General features: G+C 50.2%; 1 protein-coding gene and 1 long non-coding RNA gene across 2 annotated transcripts; one reads left to right on the forward strand and one right to left on the reverse strand.

Moving 5' to 3' along the window:
* Positions 1–813: 813 nt before the first annotated feature.
* LOC308484259 (uncharacterized protein) lies at positions 814–9,598 on the forward strand. The gene is made up of 2 exons (XM_081019048.1): positions 814–936; positions 7,181–9,598. Exons 1-2 carry the CDS (start codon positions 903–905, stop codon positions 8,440–8,442), a joined length of 1,296 nt encoding a protein of 431 aa, XP_080875174.1. The 5' UTR covers positions 814–902; the 3' UTR covers positions 8,443–9,598.
* LOC308484554 lies at positions 8,791–12,593 on the reverse strand. Its single transcript, XR_013989973.1, has 3 exons — positions 12,482–12,593; positions 9,678–9,872; positions 8,791–8,913 (listed from the first exon to the last, which is right to left on the reverse strand). It is a non-coding gene; the product is annotated as an uncharacterized lncRNA (long non-coding RNA).
* Between the last annotated feature and the right edge of the window lie 143 nt (positions 12,594–12,736).

A 12,736-nucleotide genomic window follows, 5' to 3' on the forward strand; every position in this document is an offset into this window, starting at 1 on the left:
CACCTTCAAGATGTCTATAGGGCGTCAGGAGGGTCCTCCCCACCCGGCCAGAACAGCACAGAGGGACAGAAGGAAGGGGATCCTTCCATGTGGAAAATGGGAATATTTGTGCACAGGATTTGAAGAATGATTTGAAGAACACTGTTAATAGTTTCATTCTCCCGTCGCTGGATGTGTGAGTGTTAGATCACATGTCCTATGTTTACATTCCATGCTTGGAAGCGTGAGAACGGAAGACAGTTCCTATCACTTCCATTCCCTTTGTTCTGTCTCTTGTTGTGCTTGCATTTTCGAATGTATGTCTTGTTTGAAGTCCGGAGGAGTGGGTGCTGCTCTCAGCTCAGGACAGGTGATATTGGACACCCGCACTCAGGGGGAGACACACCAACAAACACCAGGTTCTTAATACCCCTCGTTAAAATACAGTGGTGCCTTTGGCTACGTTGCCATCAGGTTATGTTACCTTCCAGTTACGAACGCGGAAAACCCAGAAGTACCAGACCAGGTTACTTCTGGGTTTCTCAAGTTACGCAGAAGTGGTAGACCGTCCCGCACGCATGCGCAGAACAGGCACTTTGGGTTGCAGTAGTTTCCGGTTGCAAACGGCCTCCGGAACGAATCCCGTTCGCAACCAGAGGCACCACTGTACACAATGAATAATTCATTAGCACAACAAAATATGCATCCATAAAATGCGCAGAAAAAGATTCCCATTAAAACAGGACATCAATTAAGAGGCAGAAGACAACAAAGTGTAACAGTTCACCTTTATTTGGTCTAAGAGGACAACCTTTTCCTTTTCCTTTTAGGGTCCAGTGTGCTTTGAAGATGTAGCTGTCCATTTCACAGACGAGGAGCGGGCGTTGCTGGATCCTGACCAGAGAGCTCTGCATAAGGAAGTCATGGAGGAAAATCGTCGGATCTTGGACTCTCTTGGTAAGGCTTCCTCTTGGATCATCCTATCTGCTTTGTAATTCAAGACATCTCTCTATGGGAGGAACCTCTGATATTTTGATGGGGCTCAACAGCGCCACCCACAGCACATGGGATGCTAACACTCCCACAGCAAACCTTGGATGGAGGACTGTTGACTGCTTTCCCTGTGAATATTCTTCCTCCGGTTCTGCCTTTTCAAAGCATGAAACCCAGCCAGGTGGGCAGAGTATAAATAATAATAATAATAATAATAATAATAATAATAATAATGCCTACCCCCCTCCAAGATGGCCCCCTTTTGCTCTTGAAGGGCTGGTCTGTCTGCAGCCCCCACAGCCTCCCATCAGGGCCCCTTCACGGGGGCAGAAGCAGAGGAAGGGCCTCAGGAAAGCAGCCATGGCTCTGGCCAGATGCACAGGAGGAGGAGGAGCACTGACCGCTCTCCTTCCCCCTCAGACTCCATCCATCAGCAGCCCCCATCCCCTCATAGGGGCAGGGCCACCATAGGTGCAAGGTGCTGAGCAGGGGGGAAGATCCTCCAGGGCAGATAAGACCCCCCCCATCCATATTTTTTTCAGGCTCCTCTAAACTGCCCAGGCCTTCTTAAATGTATCTTCAAAGTGATTCAGGAAGTTGAAGTGGCTTCTGTCAGATGTTTTATTTCTGTTCTTCTATCTGTCCTTGGCTGACTAAAGAGACGAGTGACATTGGAGATGGCTCAGATCCCATGATTGGGCCAAACAAAATCCGTCCCAGAAAATAACCAGGCTTTTTGAACCCCCGGCAGTGAACCCTGGAGGAAGACCTCACATCTAGCTCCCTTCAGTTCTTTCCCGGTAACAAGCATTAATCAGCACTGCTCCCTAATTTGGGACCATCGGCTGTGGCGAGGACTGCAGGGCCTGCTCCCTTCCAAGGCCTTTCCCCACTGGCCTGGGGGACGGGGGCCAGGCCCACACATTCTCAGCTACAAAAGGACTCCTGCTGCAGTGCCCAGAGGGTGGGGCTGGACTCACTGGAAGAAACTCTTGGGGAAGTGTGGAGTTCTTCTGCTATTGCTTCCCTGTTCCAAGTGTCTAATCTAATGTGTTTTAAAATGATCTTAAGCAGTCAGTGGCATGTTATTTTTCCTCTTCTCCCCCCCCTTTTGCTCTGGTGGGGGGGAGGGGGGGATGGAGAACAACAACAACAACAATTTATTATTTATACCCCGCAAATCTGGCTGGGTTTCCCCAGCTGTTCTGGGCGGCTTCCCACAAAACATTAAAATACAGTAGTCCATCAAACATTAAAAGCTTCCCTAAACAAGGCTGCCTTCAGATGTCTTCTAAAAGGATATGTGGTTGGGGATTCATTTAGGTATAATGTTGTTTTGTTTTGTTTTATTGGTTGTTGTATAGTTTGTGTTTTGTTTTTAAGGGGCGGGATCAGGGCTGCCTGGGAGTGGGCCCCAGCCAACAGAATGGCTGGGGCAAGTTCCACGGGGGGGATGCACTGGGACACCCAATCTCAGTGATCATGGGCAGGAGGAGGAGTTACGCTAAGACCAGAACATGTCATTACCCAGGAGGCAGGCTTAGTTATTGTTTGAAGACTATCTCTGCCTCCAGGTCTGGTCTTGACTGGATGGATTCTGGAATCAACAAGGGAAACCCACATGACCTGAAGGTGCTGCTGTGCAATGCCAGGTCAATGATTCATAGACCACTGCCATCCATGACTTGATCTTGGATGGAGGACTTGACCTGGCATGGGTAACAGACACTTGGTTGGATGAAGCAGATGGGCCTGTCCTTGCCGCCACTTCTCCACCAGGTTTCTCTTTTGCACAGCAACCCAGGTCATGTGGGCGGGGAGGGGGGGTTGCAGTGATATTTAGGAAGTCACTAGTTTGCACCAGGCGTCCTATTGGGAAGACCCAGTTCTCTGAGTGCATGTTCTGGAAGTTGGGCAATAGGGGCAGTACAGGATTCCTTTTGGTGTACTGACCTCCCCACAGCACCAAGAATTCCCTGCCCAAGCTGCTTCAGGTCATGGCGGATGTTCTCCTGGAGACACCTAGTTTGGTTGTCCTGGGGGATTTTAACATCCATGCCGACACGACCTTACAAGGGGCCGCTCGGGACTTCGTGGAAAGCATGGCATCCATGGGGCTGTCCCTGAATAACTTTGGCCCAACTCATAGTCATGGACATGCCTTAGACCTGGTGTTTACCTCTATGGATGTTGGTGATCTGACATTGAGTAAAAGTGAAACAAAAGAAATGCCATGGTCAGATCACTTCCTGGTGCAACTGGACTTCTCCGCGACCCTTCCCCTCTGCAGGGAGGTGGGACCAATTTGGATGGTCCGCCCCCGCCACTTAATGGATCCAAACGGTTTCCAGAGAGTGGTAGGGGATGTTTTATCCCATGTTGATGGCCTTTCAGCTGATTCCCTAGTGGCCTGCTGGAATGCGGAGTTAACCAGGGCTATCGACTGTCTGACTCCGAAGTGCCCTCTCTGATTGCATGGAGCCCGGACAGCCCCGTGGTTTTCTTCGGAGCTGAGGGCGATGAAACAATCGCTGAGACGGCTGGAGCGTCGGTGGCAGAAAACTCACTCCGAATCTGACCGGACACAGGTTAGAGCTCAACGTCGAGCCTACCAAGTGGCGATAGCGACGGCGAAGAAGACTTTCTTCACCGCCTCTATTGCATCTGCAGAAAACAGTAGCAGGAGACTCTTTCAGGTGGTTCACAATTTAACGGAACCACCTTTACCACCGGGGCCTTGTAAAGACCCCAAGATCTCCTGCAACAATTTTGCAAAGTTTTTTGCAGATAAAATCACTCATATTCGGAAGGAGCTAGACACCACCGTGGGAGCAGGGCCGGGGCGGGAGAGTGCTAGAGCCCTGTCTGGTCAAGTTGCATGGAATCAATTTCAATCCGTTACCCCCGAGGATGTGGACAGGCTGCTTGGACGCGTGAAGCCAACCACCTGTCTCCTTGATCCTTGCCCATCCTGGCTAATAAAAGCAAGCTGGGAAGGGCTGGGCGATGGGCTCTGCAGGGTGGTGAATGCTTCCCTCTGTGAGGGAACATTCCCAGATCCGCTGAAAGAGGCGGTCATTAAACTGCTTCTTAAAAAACCATCTTTAGACCCGGCCACTATGGCCAACTATCGCCCAGTCTCAAATCTTCCATTCTTGGGCAAGGTGATTGAGCACGTGGTTGCTGAACAACTCCAGGCACGCCTGGAGGATGCGGACCATTCGGATCCCTTCCAATCGGGATTCAGGCCTCATCGCAGGACTGAAACTGCCTTGGTCACGCTGGTTGATGATCTCCAGCGAGCTAGGGACAAAGGTGAGAGTTGTTTCCTAGTTATGCTGGATCTCTCAGCGGCCTTTGATACAATCGACCATAACATCCTTCTGGACCGTCTAGAGGGGCTGGGAGCTGGGGGCACTGTTATACAGTGGTTTCGCTCCTTCCTCCTGGGCCGTGTTCAGAAAGTGGTCGTGGGGGATGAGTGTTCAGACCCCTGGGCCCTCACTTGTGGGGTGCCTCTGGGTTCCGTCCTCTCCCCCATGCTTTTTAACATCTATATGAAGCCGCTGGGAGAGATCATCAGGGGGGTTGGACTGGGTGTCCATCAATATGCAGATGATACCCAGCTCTACCTCTCTTTCAAATCAGAACCAGTGAAGGCGGTGAAGGTCCTGTGTGAGTGCCTGGAGGCGGTTGGAGGATGAATGGCGGTTAATGGATTGAAGTTGAACCCTGACAAGACAGAAGTACTGTTTTTGGGGGACAGGGGGCGGGCTGGTGTGGAGGACTCCCTGGTCCTGAATAGGGTAACTGTGCCCCTGAAGGACCAGGTGCACAGCCTGGGAGTCATTTTGGACTCACAGCTGTCCATGGAGGTGCAGGTCAATTCTGTATCCAGGGCAGCTGTTTACCAGCTCCATCTGGTACGTAGGCTGAGACCCTACCTGCCCGCAGATTGTCTCGCCAGAGTGGTGCATGCTCTAGTTATCTCTCGCTTGGACTACTGCAATGCGCTCTACGTGGGGCTGCCTTTGAAGGTGACTCGGAAACTACAACTAATCCAGAATGCGGCAGCTAGACTGGTGACTGGGAGCAGCCGCCGAGACCACATAACACCGGTCTTGAAACACCTACATTGGCTCCCAGTACGTTTCCGAGCACAATTCAAAGTGCTGGTGTTGACCTTTAAAGCTCTAAACGGCCTCGGCCCAGTATACCTGAAGGAGCATCTCCACCCCCATCGTTCTGCCCGGACACTGAGGTCCAGCTCCGAGGGCCTTCTGGCGGTTCCCTCATTGCGAGAAGCAAAGCTACAGGGAACCAGGCAAAGGGCCTTCTCGGTAGCGGCGCCCGCCCTGTGGAACGCCCTCCCATCAGATGTCAAAGCGATAAATAACTACCTAACATTCAGAAGACATCTTAAGGCAGCCCTGTACAGGGAAGTTTTTAATTTGTGATATTTTAGTGTATTTTTGGTTTCTATGGAAGCCGCCCAGAGTGGCTGGGGAGACCCAGCCAGATGGGCGGGGTACAAATAATAAATTATTATTAGTAGTAGTAGTAGTAGTAGTAGTAGTAGTAGTTACCTCTGAGGATGTGGACAGGCTGCTTGGACGAGTGAAACCAACCACCTGTCTCCTTGATCCTTGCCCATCCTGGCTAATAAAAGTGAGCCGGGAAGGGCTGGGTGATGGGCTCTGTGGGGTGGTGAATGCTTCTCTCTGTGAGGGAGCCTTCCCAGACCCATTGAAACAGGCAGTTATCAAACCGCTTCTTAAAAAACCATGTTTAGATGCTGCCAATATGGCCAACTATCGCCCAGTCTCAAATCTTCCATTCTTGGGCAAGGTGATTGAGCGGGTGGTTGCTGAACAACTCCACACACACCTGAAAGAAGCGGACCATATGGATCTCTTCCAGTCGGGATTCAGGCCTCATCATGGGACTGAAACTGCCTTGGTCGCGCTGGTCGATGATCTCCGGCGGGCTAGGGACAAAGGTGAGAGCTGTTTCCTAGTTCTGCTGGATCTCTCAGCAGCATTTGACACTATCAACCATAATATCCTTCTGGACCGCCTAGAGGGGCTGGGAGCTGGGGGCACTGTCATACAGTGGTTCCGCTCCTTTTTCCTGGGCCGTGTTCAGACCCCTGGGCTCTCACTTGTGGGGTCCCTCAGGGTTTTGTCCTCTCCCCCATGCTTTTCAACATCTACATGCAGCCACTGGGAGAGATCATCAGGGGGTTTGGGCTGGGTGTTCATCAGTATGCAGATGATACCCAGCTCTACCTCTCTTTCAAATCAGAACCAGTGAAGGTCCTGTGTGAGTGCCTGGAGGCGAATAGATTGAGGCTGAATCCTGACAAGACAGAAGTACTGTTCTTGGGGGACAGAGGGCGGCAGGTGTGGAGGACTCCCTGGTCCTGAATAGGGTAATTGTGCCCCTGAAGGACCAGGTGCGCCACCTGGGAGTCATTTTGGACTCACAGCTGTCCATGGAGGTCAAGGTCAATTCTGTGTCCAGGGCAGCTGTCTACCAGCTCCATCTGGTATGCAGGATGAGACCCTCCCTGTCCGCAATCTGTCTCATCCGAGTGGGGCTTGCTGTAGGTATCTCCCGCTTGGACTACTGCAATGCACTCTACTTGGGGCAACCTTTGAAGGTGACCCGGAAACTGCAATTAATCCAGAATGCAGCAGCTAGACTGGTGACTGGGAGTAGCCGCTAGGACCATATAACACTGGTCCTAAAAGACCTACATTTGCTCCCAGTACGTTTCCGAGTACAACTCAAAGTGTTGGTGCTGACTTTTAAAGTCCTAAATGGCCTCAGCCCAATATACCTGAAGGAGCATCTCCATCCCCATCTTTCTGCCCGGACACTGAGGTCCAGCACCGAGGGCCTTCTGGCAGTTCCCTCACTGCGAGAAGCAAAGTTACAGGGAACCAGGCAGAGGGCCTTCTTGGTAGTGGTGCCCGCCCTGTGGAATGCCCTCCCATCAAATGTCAAGGAGATAAAAAACTATGTGACATTTAGAAGACATCTGAAGGCAGCCCTGTTTTGGGAAGTTTTCTATTGTCTGACAATTTAATGTATTTTAATCTTTGTTGGAAGCCGCCCAGAGTGGCTAGGGGTACAAATAATAAATTATTATTATTATTATTATTATTATTATTATTCCTGAGGCTCTGATCTGTTTGCCACTTAGTTGCAGGTGGTGATGAATTGGAGAGGAAGAACGAGGGAGACCACAAAGAGATCCACACAGTGGGGGAACTGTCTCAGGATTCAGACTGTGGAGAGAGCTTCAGACAGAGCTCCCATTCCACTTCCCATCAAAGAAATCTCCTTGAGAAGAAACCCCATCAGTGCTTGGAATGTGGAAAGAGATTCAGACACCGAGGCCAGCTTGCTGTTCATCAACTTATTCATACAGGGGAGAAACCCTATAAATGTTTGGAATGTGGAAAGAGCTTCACTCAGAGCTCCCATCTCACGACTCATCAAAGAATTCATACAGGAGAGAAACCCTATCAGTGCTTGGAATGTGGAAAAAGGTTCCGTCAGAGACACAAGCTTACTGTCCATCAGAGAATTCATACAAGGGAAAAACTTTATCAGTGCCAAGATTGTGGGCAGAACTTCAGAAAAAAGGACTGTTCCACTTCCCATCAAAGAATTAATACAGGGGAGAAACACTATCAGTGCTTGGAATGTGGAAAGAGCTTCAGTCGAAAGGACAGTTTCACTTCCCACCAAAAAATTCATGCAGGGGAGAAACCTTATCAGTGCTTGGAGTGTGGAAAGAGCTTCAGTAACGGCTACCAGCTAAGTGTCCATCAAAGAATTCATACAGGGGAGAAGCCATATCAGTGCTTGGAATGTGGAAAGAGATTCACCCGGAGCACCAGTCTCACAACCCATCACATAATTCATACAGGGGAGAAGCCATATCAGTGCTTGGAATGTGGAAAGAGCTTCAATCAGAGTGCCCATCTCACTTCTCATCATAGACTTCATACAGGAGAGAAACCCTATAAATGTTTGGAATGTGGAAGCAGCTTCAATAGGAGCAGCAATCTCACTTCCCATAGAATAATTCATACAGGGGAGAAACCCTATAAATGTTCGGAATGTGGAAAGAGCTTCACCTGGAAAATAAGTTTCACTTCCCACCAAAGAATTCATACAGGGGAGAAACCCTATCAATGCTTGGAGTGTGGAAAGAGCTTCAGTCACAGCTACCAGCTAAGTGTCCATCAAAGAATTCATACAGGGGAGAAGCCATATCAGTGCTTGGAATGCGGAAAGAGTTTCACCCGGAGCACCACTCTCACAACCCATCACAGAATTCATACAGGGGAGAAACCCTATAAATGTTTGGAATGTGGAAGCAACTTCAATACGAGCAGCAAACTCACTTCCCATCAAAGAATTCATACAAGGGAGAAACCTTATCAGTGCTTTTAGTGTGGAAAGAGCTTTACTCAAAACTGCCATCTTAGGGCCCATCAAAGAGTTAATCCATGAGAAAAACCCTATCAGTTACAAGAGTGTGGAAAGAGCTTCAGAAAAATGGATAGTGTCATGTCCCATCAGAGAATTCATACAGGGGAGAAACCCTAACAGTGGCAAGCATGTGGAAAGAGCTTCAGCCACAGGGCCCGTCTTGTTAGCCATCAAAGAACTCGCAGTGGGGCAAACTACAGTAGTGGCTGTATACAGATTTAATTGGAGGAGACTTTAGTTCGTATAAGGTAATTGTTGCAGCTGGGTTCTTTGCCACATCTGGTGCCCCATATTAATTCCTACTACGTACCCAGAGCTGTGACTTGCAAGTTCTTGGCCAAGGTGTTGAATTCCGTCTTCACGTCATGCCTGGGGAGAGGGATAACAGTGATTGGGCGACACTGATGAGGTTGCTGTCCATGCTGATCTTTCCTAGGAAGGACTTGGTGTAAAAAAATGTGATAGTTGATTGAATATTAGATATTATAGATTTTGATCAAAGTGTCCTAGTATTAATTGCATCCAGCCTTTTAGATAGAATACATTAGGCTTGACTTTTGTATGCCTGCATTTTGTAAACCTCATTCCACCCTCCTGTAAAGTTGTCATGTGTAAGTTTCCTACCGCTTCCAGCCTTTTCAGACCCTAGAAGGGCAGATGATGTTTTGGGAAAGAGGTCTGTGTTGAGCTAGCATCCGTTTGAGAACTCACATCTCTCCTCAAAGGTCTTTGACATGTTTTGGGAACAGGAAAGTAAGATAGGGGATAGGAAAATCAACAGTCCCATGGAAGTCCTGGTTGCCGTGGGCATGGTGTCAAAGTGAGACATATGAGACCCAAATGACCTGGACACTCTGGGACACCCCAAGGTAATTTCAGAGGAGTCGATATCCACATTGAGCCACGCATCCCATGACCTGTGACGTTTCTTGATGCAAGTGGAAGAGTGTTGTGGCATATTATGAGTCTTTGTGTGCTGTGTATATACGCTTTCTTCTAATATGCCCCCTGGCAGCCTTTTCAAACCAGCCCTTCTGCTGAAGAACTGGATAGCAAGGCTGTCCTATTGCAATAGTTTGAATAAACTGGGTCCCTGCAGGACTCTGAGTTTGCTCTCCTTCTCTTGGTTCCGTGTTTTTATTTCAGATGTTCCCTTACATGTGTAACAAACTGCTGGTGTAGAAGCAAATTCTTACCACACAAGCAGGTAACGTACTTTATTATTTCTATGGCTATTAAATTTGTGCAGTGCGCTTGATCTGAGGATGCCAGGGTGGTTCACGTCAGGAGTAGAGAGGTTCACAGAGCTTCCTCTTCCAGCGCCTCCAAGCTGCAAATTGGTGGGGCTCCTTGTTTTCTCCTGCTCTGGAGGGTGGGATCCGAACCAACGGCTTCAAGATAACAGGAATGGAGATTCTGATTAAAATTCAGAAAGATCTCTTTGACAGTAAGAACAGTTCAACAGTGGAAGAGACTCCGTCAGAAGGTGGTGGCCTCTTCTTCCTAGGAGGTTTTTAAGCGGAAGTCAGGTGGCCAGCTCTCATTGAGTTGAGATTCCTGCACTGCAGGGGGTTGGACTAGATGTCCTTTGAGGTGCCCATCTTATATTTGGGCATCTGCCTCTTCCTGCCCAAGTGCAGAACTTTACGTATGTCCCTGTTGAAATTCCTTTTGTTAGCTTGTGCCCAGGTCTCCAATCTGTTAAGCTCATGTTCAATCCTGATTCTTTCTTCTGTAACATTAGCTACCCCTCCTAGTTTGGTGTCATTGCAACTCTGATGAGCGTCCCCTCAACTCTTCTGTCCAAGTCGTCTAATAAAGGCATTGAACAACAGCAACAGGCCCAGGACAGAACCCTGCGGCAATTGTCGCTTTCTTCAATCACAGTTAGAAATATGCATTGGCCATCTTTAGTGCAGTCGTTTCGCAGCCTGTATTGTAGTATTTACACTCCTGGTTCTGCAGAGGCCCATCCCCTCAATCTCCCAAATAAGAGGCAGCCAGCATGTTCAAAATTGATAAATTAAGGTCTACTTCTTGCTCAGGCATGTGCCTCCAAGCTGCAAATTGGTGGTGCTCCCTGTTTTCTCCTGCCCTGGAAGGTGGGATCTGAACCAACGGCTTCAAGATAAGAGGAATGGAGATTCTGAATAAAGTTCAGGAAAAACGTTCTGACTGCATGACGTGTTGAACTGTGGATCAGACTCCCTCCGAAGGAGGTTTTTAAGCAGAGGTTGGATGGTCCTCTGTTCATGCATTGCAGGGGGTTGGACTAGATGTCCTTTGAGGTGCCTTCCTCCTCTACCCTTCTCTTCTCTTTCTGACTGCCACAGTCATCCTCCGCATCTCCAGGAAGGTGGCAATGTCTGCTTGAAGCTCTTCCTGGGATCTGCTGAACACACAGAGGACGCCTGCCAGAAAAGGCACAACTCCGGGGGGGGGTGGGGGGGTGGGTTCCTCTGTGAGTCAGGAGAAGCAAGGTTACATAGTGACACCCAAAGGATACCAGAGAAATAAAGTTTCTACACAGGGATACAAAAGGTTATACACAAATTTATCTAGAGGTTCTACGTGTCACAAGAAGAGTTACTTTGTTTTGGAAAGTAGCAAACACTAAAAGCAGAAGGCTTCATTAGGAAGGAAAAAATAAGAGAGCAAGGCTGAATGAAATGGGGGCGGGGGGGGGGGAGCCTCCCTCGACCTCCGAGTAAAGGTCGCATTGCCTTATTTCTCTCTTGAGGGTCCCAGTCCTTTCAAGGTGCAGTTTACACCAAAGTCAAGCCAGGCTGGTGTCGGGAGAGCTTCTTGCAGAGCCCCTCCCACTCTGGGTCTTTTGTGCTCCTCCTGCTTCTGTTTCCAAGGGAAGGAAGAGCTCAGAAGCCAGTCCAGGGGGTCCCCCAAAGAAGACCCCCCCACGGTGCTGCTGCGATGCCCAGGGCTCCTGCTTTGCAGAGGGAGAGAGAGGGGGGAGCTGGGTGCGCCCGGCTCGCCCAGGGTTCAAAGGAGCTGGGCTGGATTCCGAGAGAGGACTGGGAATAAAGGGGGCCACGTCCCCCAGAGCCAAAGACCCTTCCTCCCCATCCCTTCCTGCAAAGGGGGGGGGGGCTGTTGTCTCTCTGCTCCGCAAGTGCTGCCTCGGGGGCGCCTTTTGGGATCCGGTGAGTCTCTTTTCTCTTCCCGCTTAGGGTGCATTCAGAAGAAGGGGGGGGGGTGTTCAGCCGTGCAATAAAGTATTGGGGGGGGGCAGCCACCCCACAGTTGAGGGGCATTGCCATTCATGTGATTGATAATGCGGGACGGGGCTTCCCAGCCCCCCCCCCGTATTTTATTGCAGTTGGCGCTCGTGCCAGAGTCCTGGGGGGGCTGCATGGGGGGGGCTGTTCATTTCCTGCAGGGGGGACCCCCGAGTCAGGGAGCAGAGGGTCCCGGCCCCCTTCTTCTCTGCAAAACCAGGGAGGGGGCGAGTTTGCAAGAGCTCTGCCACTCTCCTCTTCCTTCGTCTGGGGGTTTTTGAGTCAGAAGAAAAAGGCAGACAAAGAAACCCCCTTCAGATGGACGAATCAGGCGCATTGAGGAAGAGAGCGAGACATTTCGACACGAAATACAGTGGTACCTCGGATTAAGAACTTAATTCGTTCCGGAGGTCCGTTCTTAACCTGAAACTGTTCTTAACCTGAAGCACCACTTTAGCTAATGGGGCCTCCCGCTGCTGCCGCACCGCCGGAGCACGATTTCTGTTCTTATCCTGAAACAAAGTTCTTAAACTGAAGCACTATTTCTGGGTTAGCGGAGTCTGTAACCTGAAGCGTATGTAACCCGAGGTACCACTGTATCGTTCTTTTCCAAACGTTTTCACAATAACCTTCAGATCAAATACAGTGGTACCTCGGGTTGCATACACTTCAGGTTACAGCATCCACTAAGCCGAGGGGCTATTTCTGGAACGAATGCAGTACTTAACCCGAGGTACCACTGGACATGCAAAGCAGGCAAAGCCGACCTGCTGGGCGAGAAAGACCAAGAGCGAGGCGGCTGCGGGAAGGCGGGCGGCAGAGAAGGAAGCGCCGCGGCTGCTGCTTCTTGCGGCGCCGAGTTCATGCTCTGGAGCCCGGATCCTGCTGGCTGCTTTCCCCCGGGCCCGACCCTGCAGGCTCTCCGGATGGTCTCCGGTCTTGGCCCCGCGCCTCCCCCAGGGGGCTTCCCCACGAAGCTCGCCCGCTCCCGGCTCTCCGGGAAAGGACCGTCTTGCCCAGGG

This window comes from Podarcis pityusensis (assembly GCF_964106645.2).
Source record: "Podarcis pityusensis genome assembly, chromosome: 8".
Lineage (NCBI taxonomy): Eukaryota > Metazoa > Chordata > Lepidosauria > Squamata > Lacertidae > Podarcis > Podarcis pityusensis.